Raw genomic sequence first — 15,045 nt, 5'->3', positions numbered from 1 at the left:
AATGATAATTAAAGTCTCCAAATGGCCTGTTTAGCCAAGCCTTCCAAACACTTTAGATTTGTAGATATTTAGTTTACACTTTGAATAAACGTTTGCAAATAATTCTTAAAAGGTAACTTTACATATAAGGACTCTATGCCACTTACATTACTTTTCAGTAGCACTTTTGATCTAAACACGACAGAAATGATCCTTCTCATTATAAGGCGATATTTTACAACTAATTATTATTATTATTCTTATTTTTATACCTTGTTATTCCTCTAACTTAAATACAGTACGTTGCCAGTTATTAAGTCATGAAATTACCCAAATGTACCAATAAGTTTGTAACTCATACGTGGTGCGTTAGCTGGGATAGCAGGCGTCGGCGAAGTACCAAAACTCTGTAACCCGTCTATAATGCCGTCTAGGTAGACGACTTAATAGTATTTGAGACACAACCGTGCTGAGCACGTCTGTAGACCTCCCACATAAAACGGTGGGGAGAGGGCGATTCCTGCTCAAAGATTGCAGCTCGCCAAAACCAAGAAGAAGAAGAAGAAGAAGAAGAAGAGGGTGATTCCCAAATAAACCAACACGCAGCTTCACATTCGTTGCTTTGAAGAGGTGATTGAGTATCCTCGCTTTTTTATCGAAAAGGGATGGACGATAACAACGGAGGAAAAGAAAAACGGGGTCGATAACATTCTAACCTGAGGGTTTTGACGACTGATGGAGACAGGTAATGTGAAAGTATACCAATTGAATGAGGAATTTATATGTAACGTTACATTTATGTGCGTTATAACGGACGTTTGTCTTACCACAGAGCTACTGTTCAATCTGTGCGCGACAAACTAACGTTAACGCGACTGTATAAATTGATGAGTGTTTTTAAAAGAGCACTGTATTGTGTGCTTGTGATGAGTTTTAACCCGTCTATACTGTATTTGTGTGCCTGGCTGAATGAGCGCAAACAGGCTGCTTTGCTTTAGGCCCCTAAACGCATTTAATCCATCGCGCGTCCTTCATATTTTCCATTATATGTATTTTAGTCTAACCCTGTTCTCCATCGTCACTCGGGTTTAGGTGGTCTAAATGTATTGTTTATGTTGTGTTTATCCTGAGAGCTGAGAGTTCGTTTGTGAGTGAAGTAAAGGGGTAAACCGTTAGCCTGCATGCGCTCTCATTCCGAGAAACGCAGATATACCGTTTCGGGACATCACAGACAGTGTCATTATCACACAGCGGTCTGCATACCTTTAGACAGATAAAACATTATCAAAATGTGCTCTACGGTTGCTGTTGTTGCTGCTGCTGCAATTCACTTGTGATTTGAAGAACAAAATAGCCAGCTATAAAACAGACTGACCACCATATGGATCTGGACTTTCCCCTCTCTTAGTTTTCAAAATGGAGATAAAACGTATTGAATATTGTTATCAGATGTTAGTGGAACATGTGCAATTGTGCATGTGATGAACTTCACCTACTCGGCAGGGATACCTGTGTGAACTTGAGGGAAAAGGTGCATATTTATTTCCATGCTTTCTTTGTTTACTTGTATTTAGGTATCAAATGGGGAACACAGTCTCTGTAGCACTTAATGCAGCTTTGAATGATTGTTATACTCATGTGAGAATGACATTGTATATAATTTGATCGTTTTATCATGACAGACTTTACTTCACCTTGGTGCTGAATTCCCCCCCCCCCTCCACACAATAAATTGTTCCCAACTGACATGAGTTAAATTTATTGTGGTAAAAGGAATATTCATCATTCAACCACCCTGTGTTATTGAAAACCTGTATAATTTTCGATCATGTCATAAAGTGCAGAAGCACTCAAGTTCCAAAAAAGAACCATCAGATTGTCATGAAAGTGGTTCATACTATTTCTGCACTATTTTCCAAGTGTTCTGAAGTCATACAGTAGTTTTGTGTAAAGTAAAGTTATTTACTCAGTCCTACTTTTGATGTTCAAAGTTCGCAAGCCTGTACGTCTAGAAGTTATTTAAGATATTGTAATGTCCTTCTAGATTCTGGTTCTTAAATATACTTTTCTTTTGTAATCTTAATTATTAAGACCCAGTATGGTTCAATTCCAGAGATTTGGTGATCCCAATGCGATACTTATCTGATATTTATTGTATTACAAGAAGAATGTCTGAAGAAAAAATAATATTATTGAAAGTAGACAAGCATTTTTAACACCCTGTATTGTTCAGTCCAAAATAGTTAAATCCTACCGATTTTTAAAGTTTGTGATTTCACCATTTCTGTGTTCAGGATTTTTTGGGTGGGCCTCAGATCATGTCTTGATGATGCACTGCAGCAACTGAGCTTGGCCCCTCCCATACCAATAAAAGTATACATTTATAAAAAAGAAAAAGAAAATAAAATGTCCTGACCCCAAACTTTTGAGTGGTAGTGTGTATAATTGGTAAGACAAACTGTGATCATCAATAGGAAATATTCATGCAGACATTAAAACAATCAAGAGAGCACAGTTCTTATAATTTATCAATGCTTACTAATGAAAACTATAACAGTAAGTATTGTTACATGAATAATAAACAAATAATGAAATATCCACCACTAAGCGATGGTAAAGTATTAACAAATTCTGAAGCAATAAATAAGATATAATTTAACAATACCCACCTCCAAAAAAGAAAGAAAAACCTTCCACAAAAATATATCTACAAGAAGGGCTGAGCGAAATGGATAAAGATAATTATTGCAATATCATCTTATCAAGGAAAATTATATGAAGAGTTTGATACATGTTTTATACACTCACCTAAAGAATTATTAGGAACACCTGTTCAATTTCTAATTAATACAATTATCAAATCAACCAATCACATGGCAGTTGCTTCAATGCATTTAGGTATGAGTCTTTCACAATCTGCTCAGTTACTGGGATTTTCACGCACAACACTCTCTAGGGTTTGCAAAGAATGATGTGAAAAGGGAAAAACATCCAGTATGCGGCAGTCAGAGGTCAGAGGAGAATGCGCCGACTGATTCAAGCTGATAGAAGAGCAACTTTGACTGAAATAACCACTCATTATAACCGAGGTATGCAGCAAAGCATTTGTGAAGCCACAACATGCACAACCTTGAGGCGGATGGGCTACAACAGCAGAAGACCACTCATCTCCACTACAAATAGTAAAAAGAGGCTACAATTTGCACAAGCTCACCAAAATTGGACAGTTGAAGACTGGAAAAATGTTGCCTGGTCTGAGGAGTCTCGATTTCTGTTGAGACATTTAGATGGCAGAGTCAGAATTTGGCGTAAACCGAATGAGAACCTGGATCCATAATGCCTTGTTTCCACTGTGCAGGCTGGTGGTGGTGGTGTAATGGTGTGGGGAATGTTTTCTTGGCACACTTTAGGCCCCTTAGTGCCAATTGGGCATCGTTTAAATGCCACGGCCTACCTGAGCATTGTTTCTGACCATGTCCATTCCTTTATGAACACCATGTAACCATCCTCTGATGGCTACTTCCAGCGGGATAATGCACCATGTCACAAAGCTTGAATCATTTAAAATTGGTTTCTTGAACATGACAATGAGTTCACTGTACTAAATTGGCCCCCACAGTCACCAGATCTCAACCCAATAGAGCATCTTTGGGATGTGGTGGAACGGGAGCTTCGTGCCCTGGATGTGCATCCTACAAATCTCCATCAACTGCAAGATGCTATCCTATCAATATGGGCCAACATTTCTAAAAAATGCTCTCAGCCCCTTGTTGAATCAATGCCACGTAGAATTAAAAGGCAGTTCTTGAAGGCGAAAGGGGGTCAAACACAGTATTAGTATGGTGTTTCTAATAATCCTTTAGGTGAGTGTATAGTGTATGAACCAAAAGCGGAACAAAACTGTGTGACTCATTTGATCATGCCACAGGGACCGTTTAACCACTCGGATCAAAGTTCAAACTGCCATGCGGTGCAAGCTCACTAGAACTGATGTATATAGGGTTAGTTCTTTGCCATAATTCTTTATGCGAAAGGTCATATTATGAGCGCACAAAAGTGATAGTGACTGATTGTGCCAGCGGTTCCTGTGTTGTGATTCGACAGCAGCTGAGCGCGCACTGCCCTCCTGCTAACGTGACTGGGCTAGAACGCACATGCTGGAGATGTACTTTTAATCACAGGAGCGTTTTTACTGACGAGATGCGCATAAAATTGCATTTTTTTTTTTTTTTTTTGCACAGCCCTAACATTTAGTTAACAAAGCTAAACAGCGTTGCCCTTTGTGTAATAAGTTACAGAAACTGTTAAACGCACCAACTTAAATAATAAAATATACTTACCGGTTGTGGTCCATAAACAACGCCTTCTCCAGACAAAGAGGGAACTGCTCCATCTTTCAAGAATAATCTTTGTTCGAATCTGAAATTTAACTGATTGAGATTGAGGAAGTTGTCCTCAGCAAGCTGTCCTCAGCAAAATGTGCTGCACATAGTTTTACATGTGGATTATAAATATCGGGAACCGAGTTAAACATAAATTGTAACCATTTATCTCCAAGTACAGCGTCCCTGGGAAGCCCAAACAAAGATGATTGGACTCCGAGATGAAAATAACAGCGTTTCAACGACATCGCAAACACAAATGCAGCTCTTCCTTCTCCGTCGAAGCACAACAAGACCACGCCCCCCTTTTTGTGAATTCATGTGGGCGGAGGTTAGTCAAAAAAACTGTTTAAGTGACGTCATTACTGCAGGAACTAGAGGGATGTAGTCCAAACGGGTCGTTTTTTGTAGGCGAATTCTGTTAAATATCTCCCTTGGCATTGAACTTTGAGCTTTAGCATTTTACAGATATTATTTATACTCTAACAAGAACATTACACACTAACTAAAGTTTAAAACATGGGATCACGAAGAAGGGGACCTTTAAATCTTATTATAGCATGTTTGTGTGCAGCGCACATGAAGCACAAGCGCGTGCACAGAGAGCAGCGGTCGGCGGTCGCGCTGCGGGTTCCCGGTTTGTGTCCGTTCTCGGACTGTTCTGGGTAGTTTAACTGTAGAAAAGGTTGTTCCGAGTTGAAACTACGATACAGAAAACTACATCAGTATATCATCATAAACGCAGCCATTTTTACGTGAACATAAACGGATGAGAAAGAAAACACACGTGCAGTATTTTTGCTTAAAGGGGGGGTGAAATGCTCGTTTTCACTCAATATCCTGTTAATCTTGAGTACCTATAGAGTAGTACTGCATCCTTCATAACTCCAAAAAGTCTTTAGTTTTATTATATTCATAAGAGAAAGATAGTCTGTACCGATTTTTCAAGGAAAAACACGACCGGCTGGAGGCGTGACGTGTGGGCGGAGCTAAAGAATCACGAGCGCCAGTAGGCTTTTGCGTTGAGAGTGTTTGGAAGCTGTGACTTTACCGTGAGGAAAAACAAACCATGGCTAACAGTCAGATTCAGCGTATATTTATGATCCAGAATCAGATCCAGATGCTGAAATTTAACAAGAGCAGCATCAGCAACGATGTCTCTATGTGGTATGTAACGTTACTGAAACTGTATATATTTGCTTAGCGGTTTTGGAAAATTACTAAGTTCCACTTTCTCGTCTTTTTTTTTTTTTTTTTTAAAGCTGTACATGTGGAAAGTGCAGTTTGATGACAACATTGCATGTTGTTTACTTGATGTGCTTACACGCCGATAGCTAAGTTAACAACACAGAGATATTTGAAGCAGTTTTACTCACCGCATGCGGTTCCACCACACGATCGTGACCCTTTTTCGTTGGGACTGCATTATCCTTAAGAAATAAACGATGTGCAAATCTGGCATCAAACTGGGCCTTGTTTGTAAAACAAGCATCTTCGAAATGCAGGGAACAAACACTTGCACAACTCCGTTGATGCTCTGTAAAAATAAACTCCATCCACTGGTCCTTCAAGAGACACTCTCAACTCATCTGTCTATAAAGCCTATATATATATATATATATATATAAATATATATATATATATATATATATATATATATATATATATATATATATATTAGGGGTGTAACGGTTCACAAAATTCACGGTTCGGTTCGATACGATACACTGATGTCACGGTTCGGTTCGGTTCGTTTTAGATACAGCAAAATGTAAAAACATCTCAACTTTTCAGAATGCCGCAAGCGCACCGCGGGTCATGTGACAAGAACCAACCAATCAGCTTCATCCTTTCCCGTAACAAGGTTGAGAGCTCAGCCAAGATGAAGGAACAGCTGATCATAGTTGTATATGGATTGCAATTTTGAAATAAAATTAGTAGCAGAGCTACTGCAAGCGATTTTTAGAGCTGCAAATCCATTTATCCTTCGCTGAAATTTCCGCGTCTCATGGAGAGAGCACGTCATTGTTGCTTAGCAAAGACAGACGCCTCATGAGCGCTTCTGCCCGAGCGCTTTGGAAAGGAGGAGAAAGACGTGCTTAGCGTTTTCCACGCGTTTTTAGGAGCGATATGTGAACGGCCCCTAAGGCGCTCGCTCACTCAGCACTCGCTGAAGGCTCGTTGCAAAATGTCTAATGCATTTAACAGACCAGAAATATAAGATCCTAAAGTAACCAACAGGTCTGGTGTTTGGGTTGGATTCCCTGTAAGCTATAGTGTCTAAATGCTGCAGGGATAGTTTGCTGCGTGCATGTTTCTCCTTTTTTTCGTCTTTTCCCAGATAGTACTGACGCATATATCCCAGATATTCCCGCTGGGTTTTTTTTTTTTTTTTTTGTATTCCCGCTGGTGTACCCTGTCATGTTGCAGATGCGACATACCGTTGTTTTTTTATCCACCACTCTCTTGCCATCACCATTATAGCTTAAAGGGAATCCAAAGTGCACCCAAACACCAGACCTGTTGGTTATTGGAGGATCTTCTCATTTCTAGTCTGTTAAACGCATTGGCTATTTTGCAACGAGCCTTCAGCGCGTACTGAGTGAGCGAGCGCCTGCTGAGTAGCCTAACATAAACATATAAGATGGTGTTTTTTTCTTCTTCGGGAGTGTCAGGGGCGTTGCCTGTTACGTTGTTTGGGTTATTGGGCTACCTTGTTGAACGCATATCATTATATTTCTATCTCTCTCTTTTTTTTTTTTTTTCAAATATAATTAATTACTCCAACGAACCGTTCGGTATACATAATGCGTACCGCGTACCGAACCGAAAGCGTCGTACCGAACGGTTCAATACGAATACGCGTATCGTTACACCCCTAATATATATATATATATATATATATATATATATATATATATATATATATATATATATATATATATATATATATATATCAGTCTTCAAGGATTTTACTACACTTCAGTATGTGATTCTTAAGTATGGGTAATTTTTGGGGGGGATTCTATACTTAACCTGTGTCTCTGAGAACCTGACACCTTGTACTTCTGGAGACTGGTAGGGACAGGTAGGCTACAGTTCTGGAAAATGGTAGCGCTGGAGACTAAATGGTTCCTGGTGATTTCACACATAATTCTTAAAACTTAATTCCTAATATTTTCAAGTTAACATGCATCTTTTCTTCTCTACGTTTTTGACTGACCCTAATGATCCACTGAGCATTTTGCATTAACCTATAGATTTCAGAATATGAAAGCTGGATTTATGGCATATTGTAATGCTGGGTTGTGTTCAGCAAGCGAGCCATTGGCATTTAGAGAGTACTGAGGGCAGGCATCAGGTGAGCAAGCTAGTGAAACGTTGCATGGTCAAAACCTTATTTTGAATGCAAAATTGATTTTCGTGAGCACTAAATACTTTCTTTTTCGCAAGACTCAAACTCAGTTTCGCGTGCAGATTGAATTGTGGCAGAGATGTAATACCATACAGATGCGTTTACTCGGTCACACAATCATTAAGCAGTGCTGTGAGATCCAGTGCAAAGCTCTTGAATTCAGCGATAACACAACTGTCTCTGTGATTTAAACTAGTTCTGTGTGCAACGAGACAGTCAGAAGGCTTTTCAATCTACAAATCAACATCATTTACCATGGATTTACTGTAGTAACACTCACTGCATCATTGTATTGTGGCAGAAATTTGGAATATTCACACTGAATTTGATTAAAAGAGTAATGGAATAAAACTGTAGTATGTATTTGTGATTAAGCTATAGCATGTGTCTATTTATACTGAATGGTTTTAGACTACTCTTTTTCATACCAATAGGCTATTGAGGTCCTATTTGTGTGGTTTTAACTGTTTATCGTTATTTAAATGTATGCTACTATGGGAGACCAATGCTTAGTTAAAAAAAAAAAAAAAAAAAAAATATATATATATATATATACACACACATATATACATATATATTGTCAAGTCTACTTTTATTCTCAATTCTTCCACATTTACAGCACATATATACAGATAATTTAAATTGTGTTACTCTCAGACCCTTGATGCATACAGAAAACACTAACAGTAGAACATAAAAATACAGATTAAATCTAAAATACAACTATACAAATAAGGGAATAAAAAAAAAAGTTGAATAAAGCAGCACATGGCAGATGCAAACCAGTCAAGTAAACACACAGTGCAGATCAGGGGGCGGGGTCCAAGATCGGGAGTGAGTTCAGCTTCCTGACAGCCTGATGGATGAAGCTGTTCTTCAGTCTTCTACTGAAGAAGCTGTGTGACCGGTGGGTGGAATCACCTGCAATGCAGAGGGCTTTGCGCGTGAGATGGGTTCCATAAATTGGTCAGTATTTTGGCCATATCGCTAAGCACCTATCTACAAGTTTACATATAGTATATAATAAGTGGAATTTGGTCAGAATAAATTTAACCATATAAATCTGAAGATGATACCATTTTTTACCGATGTTACTGATTTTCATAATGAACAAAGATTTACATCTGCATCCTAACTCAAGCTACTATCAAATGTGCATTTCTAGGAAATATTATTATGATTTGTGATATAATCTAGCTAGCAACCCAAACCAGATTCTTGATTTAAAACAATTTCACTCATTAGAACATGGAGAAACTAAGTTTTAAATTTTTCTATTTAGATATTTATTTTGGTAAGGAAAATTAATGGTCTGGTTTCTACAGCTTTCACTTTAGAGCAAAAATATGGCTTTAAACCTGAAAGAAATAAAGATTTGACATGATCTGAAATTATTATTTTTTTTTTTTTATTTTTTTTTTTTTTTTGTGATATGGAAAAAAAATATCATTATCATTATAATTTTTTTGTCCCATATCATCGCCCAGCCCTATCTACAAGTTTATATATGGTCTATATAATAAGTTACATTTGTAGGTGATGTTATAGCACAATTCTTAACACCCCATCAAAGAACTCATTTATTTTCATACCCCTGTTACAGCCATGCTTGTTCATCTTTAATAAAATGCGATGGGCACAGAGGCAACACAACACTGCACGAACATGCCGACACTTGCATGGATTTATCAGAGCTATCATCCACTGAGCAGGAGACTGACACAGTTGACACTGTTCACATGCTCACTCCACACTTCTTTTTTTTTTATTTATTTAGTTATAACAATATCTGAGGAAGAATATAGCTATTTTCCCAAATATTAGATTCTAAATGTGATACTGATGTTGAATTAGCATTTTGAATGAGCTGCTCATTTAATTACATCACCTATTAATTAAATTCATCAGTCACTTTGTTCCTGAATTCCTTTTGAACGAATCAAATGATTCCATGAGTCATTTAATACATTGTATTTTGAAATGAAAAAGAGTTGCTTTAGGCTAGTCTCAGCCTCAGCCGTCACACCCATGAACCGTTGGCTGAACCTCTGATTCATATGGCACACTAAAGTGGAAAAACTCCTGGAGTATTGAAGTAGTCATAGGATTGGATTGGTGATTGAATTAAATAGGATTTCCGGGAGACGTATGTGGTGCGTTCTTTAACATTCTGTCTGGAAACAAAGATATCATGGAGCCAAACTCCCTCACAAAAGAAGAAAGCCATTGTGATGACAAGCGCTTATCAGGGTCACTGAATGCTAGATTCTAGTAAAAAAGTATAAGAAATAATTTGCAGCATAGAATCTTAAAAACAAGTCCTAGAGTTTTACACACCGGTTTGTTATTGTGGCAACATTTCCATGTCCAGAAACGTGACGCTGAACGAAATGAACTATGATTGGTTGTTTGACATGTTGGTCAAAACAAACCAAACCAAAATGTGTTTTAAAGCCACATAAGTTTAAATTCTTTATATATGGTTTTCTGAGTGCCCACACACAAAGCATGAGCACGGAAAGCCGGCTGTCAGACAGCTTGTCACACGTCACCCTTCGGGTTGCACTTTGTGCTTTGTAACTTTGCAGAACTTTTTCATGCTCAAGCAACAACACTACACACTAAGGGAAATTGAAAATGTAAAAAACAAAATAGGACCACCTTTAATTATAAGAGTCTTGTCTGTTTCACTGCATGCTGTGAACATGTGATTCAGCTTCCCTGGATTCTTCTGTCCTGTTCCTAGGTGATATAAAAACACGGTACCATGTGAATGGTTGAGGAACATGAAGGCTGCACACAAACTACTGTTCATCCTGTGTCCAATGCTGGTCTTGGGGTTCATCTACTACTCATCTGGGAAGCTCCATTTGTATGTATGGGGCCAGAAGCCACGTAAGTATTGATTTGACCATAGGGCAAGAATTTAGAACACTACAAATTGCTTGAATTTCAAGTCCATGTAAATGGCTTGGAAGTGTGGTAGGGCTAAATATTTGTTCTGCTAATAGTTTGAAATATTATTACTCTGTTCGAAAACCACACAAATTTTCATGGAGGTATACTCGACTGAAGTTTAATCTGGCTTCATTTCATTGTGTTTCTGTTTTAGATTGGTTTGGTGGGAGAGGTGACAATGATTTACTTATTTATTGCATTTCCATGTCAGTTAGTGTCCTTCAGGAGATTTGCTTTATTCCACAATACTTTGACCACACAACAGAGGGAGCAACATTTTGTGTACTAGAGTTGCCCTACTTAAAGGGGTCATATGGTGAAATGAAATTGCATCATACGATAGGGGTGTAACGGTACGCAAAAATCACGATTCGGTTTTAAAGTCACGGTTCGGTTCATTTTCGGTACAGTAAGGGAAAGAAATGCAAATATTAAACTGCAGGTCTTTTATTAGTATAAACTTTTTTTTTAACAATTTGTTTACACTTTTAAAAAAAATACTTTTTAATAAAATACATACAAAATAAAAAAAAAGAATAAGAAATAAAATACTGCTGCAAAGTTCTCCACTAAATAAAATACTCTCAGTCTCAAACCAATAACATATAATAAAATATTATGAAAAATATAAATAACTAACTATTATTACAGTGCTGCATTACCAATCCCAGCTTGTAGGAATGCTCATATTTAAAAAATATATAATTTTCCAAAGTGTAAAATGGAGCATCAACAGTTTCAGTTTTTAGACCTGCTCAGATTTCATTATTGCGTTGGACTGATTTAAGAGCAAAGTTCTGTTTAAATGCCGACGGGAGCTGCGTTTGAATTACAATCGTTTTTTTTACTAGTTGTAGTGATGTTCACAATCGCTTGATGTCTTTTGAAAACCTTAGGCCGGTGACACACTGGCATATTGCACCTGTCAAACATAGTCTATTTTGCCGTCAGTACGGCTGACGATGTCCTTTATCAGTAGGCTTTATATTTATGCTCAACATGAAGTATAGATATTGTTATGAAGACAAGATCCTGGTCTGTCGGCGGCCTCCCTCTATGTCACCTACAGTAGCAGCAGCGTGCCAGCGCCGCGTCAAGCACGATTCTAGTGTGTAAAGACACAGAAAACGTGAAGCAGCCGTCACACAGCAGAAACGCCACACTCACGCCATGCAGCCAGTGTGTCACCGGCCTTAAAATCAGCTGCAGGGCGGGATTTGCGGTGAACGCGGAGACATCCGGCACTTAATATGTTCATTTGGAAATACGAAAATGTACCTATGTTCCGCATACAAAATATTGCATTCGGTCATTCGGTACACACATGCACCATACCGAAAGCCCTGTACGAATACACGTACCTTTACACCCCCAACATACGAGTTTCCTCACTGTGTCTGCCACGCGACTCTGTTACCCTTTCGGGCTTTAACTGATGGTAAACTAAGGAAATTATTAACTGTCTTTACATTTATTTTTAAAGATGAATCTAGTGATAATGGAAAGCGGCGCTACATTTCCAACGAGTGCTTGCGGTGTTTCACAAATCAGAGTGCACTGGGTCAGATTGCCAATCAGAGCAGACTTCGCTTGTTGGAAGGAAGGACTGTAGAAAACGATGCATTTGAGAGAGGCGGGGCATAGAGGACCTACAATAATGTACAGTATTTGAAAAATAATGTGTCTTTTTTTTTTTACATTAAAGCATGTCAACATATTCTGTTACACCGAATACATAAAAAGCATCATATGACCCTTTTAACGAAACACATTTCCATTGTTTGGACATGTCTGCAGACATGGATTTTGAGAATGCTGCATCTGCAGTGATCGCTCAAGTATAAAGCAACACATGGGCTACTGACAAGACACAGACAATATGTAAGTTATGTAAAACTATAAAACTGTTTTAGTAATGTGCAGGAAATATTCTCAAATTCTCAAACCATTTTTGAAGATATTTATCTGATGTCATGTCATTCGATGCATGCCAGTGTTTCCTGCACCAAACACAGTCCAAACTTTGATGTCCTTTTTAGTGAGTCAGTCAAACAAATCACAGTGGTGATATCAGACACCCTTCATTATTTTCTTAAAGAAAAAAAAAATTGTTTTACTGTGTCATTTAAGTCTTTATATATACAATTGACTACCTCTTGAAGCTCATCAAGAGAATGCCAAGAGTGTGCAAAGCAGTAATCAAAGCAAAAGGTGGCTACTTCTAAGAACCTAGAATATGACATTTTCAGTTGTCTCACACTTTTTTGTTATGTATATAATTCCACATGTGTTAATTCATAGTTTTGATGCCTTCAGTTTGAATCTACAATTTTCATAGTCATGAAAATAAAGAAAACTCTTTGAATGAGAAGGTGTGTCCAAACTTTTGGTCTGTACTGTATATCAAAACAATTCATGGGAGAGCAATATTATTTCCCCACTCGCTGAATCATTGATCCATAAAAATCTTGTACACCAAAACCAAACAATGTAACATCACTATGAATTAGCATGCGCAAACTACTTTCAAATGTTAAGTTAATATTAACCGGATAAATCAAGACTAGCATATATAATATTAAATTATAATCACATAATAATCACATTTTTTGTTACCAATCGATTCAGATGCAATGTGATTTAAAAAATAAATAAATATATATACATTTTGTTGATTCATTTAAAAACGAAATGTATATATATATATTTTTTTTGGAATTAAGTAATGCCAGGTTCCATGAACCTTTCTAGACATCAAGATTAGGGATATACTGTAGAGATACAGACAAAGACACAGGTTTTGTACTTGAAAGGTCGCAAAGATGTTAATGTTAAAAGTCAGGTCCATTTACAGTGCTGTCGTTTTTTATTAGGGGAATCCCATTCCCAAAACAAGATGCAATTTACATTTTGATTTGAATGCAAACATTTTCAGCCACTAGAGGGAGGGAGATCATCACATTACAGGGTCCGATTCACAGTGGGTGCTTATTAATGTATAATGCTTCGATGACCATTTATCTTTCTAAAAAATTTTTACAACGCTGGTGTATTAATAACGTTTTTAAAAACAACACTAAGAGGATAAAAGATTAATTGTGAGTTTAAGTATAGTTCAATGCATGCAAGTTAAACAGTTCTGTTGCATATTAGATATTATTGCAGATTGCAACAGTGCCCATTCACTTTTTCAGAAACCTTCATTCCGGAAGTAATTTTCCCATTGATTAGAAGGTGAAAAATGTATTTGTAATTAAAAAAAATAAAATAAAATAAAAATATGCTTTGTACTTAAATATCAAAAAATAAGTACACCCCCAATAAGCTATGTTAATGACACTCAAAATAAAAACTATAGCGATATACAAAACTATTAATTTAAAGATGATTATTCTAACTATGTAATTTACATGTATTTCACATGTATTTATGCATAAAAATATTAAATATTATGTATTATTAAAATATGATATTATGAAATAATGTGAGAGTGTAGGAGACTGATTTTTAGTTCCAATCATATGTATATGCAGAATTTTCAAACATTATTTCAGTTTTGGCTGTGTAATATTTGAACTTTTGCAACTTGATTGTTAACAATTATGTACTTTTTTTGTTTTTGTGGATCTTTTTTTTTACATTCATTATTTATAAATTTTACCAATTAATTTAAAGTGTCATGAAACCCCAAACTACTCTTTATGAGATTTTATCAGAGGTGTTTGTGTTGTACATTATAGAAGCATCCAATAATTTTAACTGTTTGATAAAACTGGTTAATTTTAAGCTTTTTTGTGCTATTTTACTTTTCTGGGATTAAAATCTACATCGTGTTGACATCACAATTTTTGACATTGCAACGGACTATAGTACATCGATGACATGCCGGTGTCTATTACATTATTTGTGAGACTGCGTGTTCTTATCCTATGAGAAGACGCTTCGCTCAGTTATTCACAGCAGCATGTGTTGATTTGCTATGACAGATGCTTCAGACTGTGAGACTGCGTACATGTTCACGTTCATGGATCAAAGGAAGGTGAGCGTTTGTTTTTGCTTTGTATAATAAGAGTTCGGCACAAACGCAATTTATTAATTAGTGAATGAATCCATTTTTACAGCTCCGTGACACAAGCCCGCTGTGCACCATGCCCACTTTTTTAGATTTTATTAAACTGTATTGAGAACCAGTGCTGAAACAGAGGGTTTCATGACCTTTTTAAAGGGGTCATATGATGTGATTTAAAAATTTCCTTTCTCTTTGTAGTGTTACAAGCTCTTGGTGCATGAAGAAGATCTATAAAGTTGCAA

General features: G+C 37.0%; 1 protein-coding gene across 5 annotated transcripts in view; it reads left to right on the top strand.

Moving 5' to 3' along the window:
* Window positions 1-251: 251 nt before the first annotated feature.
* Window positions 252-15,045, top strand: part of LOC113114673 (CMP-N-acetylneuraminate-beta-1,4-galactoside alpha-2,3-sialyltransferase-like) — a 79,843-nt gene continuing 65,049 nt past the window's right edge. The window contains exons 1-2 of one of the 5 annotated variants that reach the window (XM_026281591.1): window positions 252-724; window positions 10,523-10,671. In XM_026281591.1, coding sequence (XP_026137376.1) covers window positions 10,563-10,671 — 109 coding nt within the window. In that variant the 5' untranslated portion in view covers window positions 252-724; window positions 10,523-10,562. The remainder of the gene's footprint in view (window positions 725-10,522; window positions 10,672-15,045) is intronic. The other 4 variants (XM_026281606.1, XM_026281599.1, XM_026281614.1 and 1 more) reach the window with 4 other exon arrangements.

This window comes from Carassius auratus, chromosome 2, assembly GCF_003368295.1.
Source record: "Carassius auratus strain Wakin chromosome 2, ASM336829v1, whole genome shotgun sequence".
NCBI classification, from domain to species: domain Eukaryota; kingdom Metazoa; phylum Chordata; class Actinopteri; order Cypriniformes; family Cyprinidae; genus Carassius; species Carassius auratus.
This window is presented reverse-complemented; position numbering and strand designations above follow the sequence as displayed.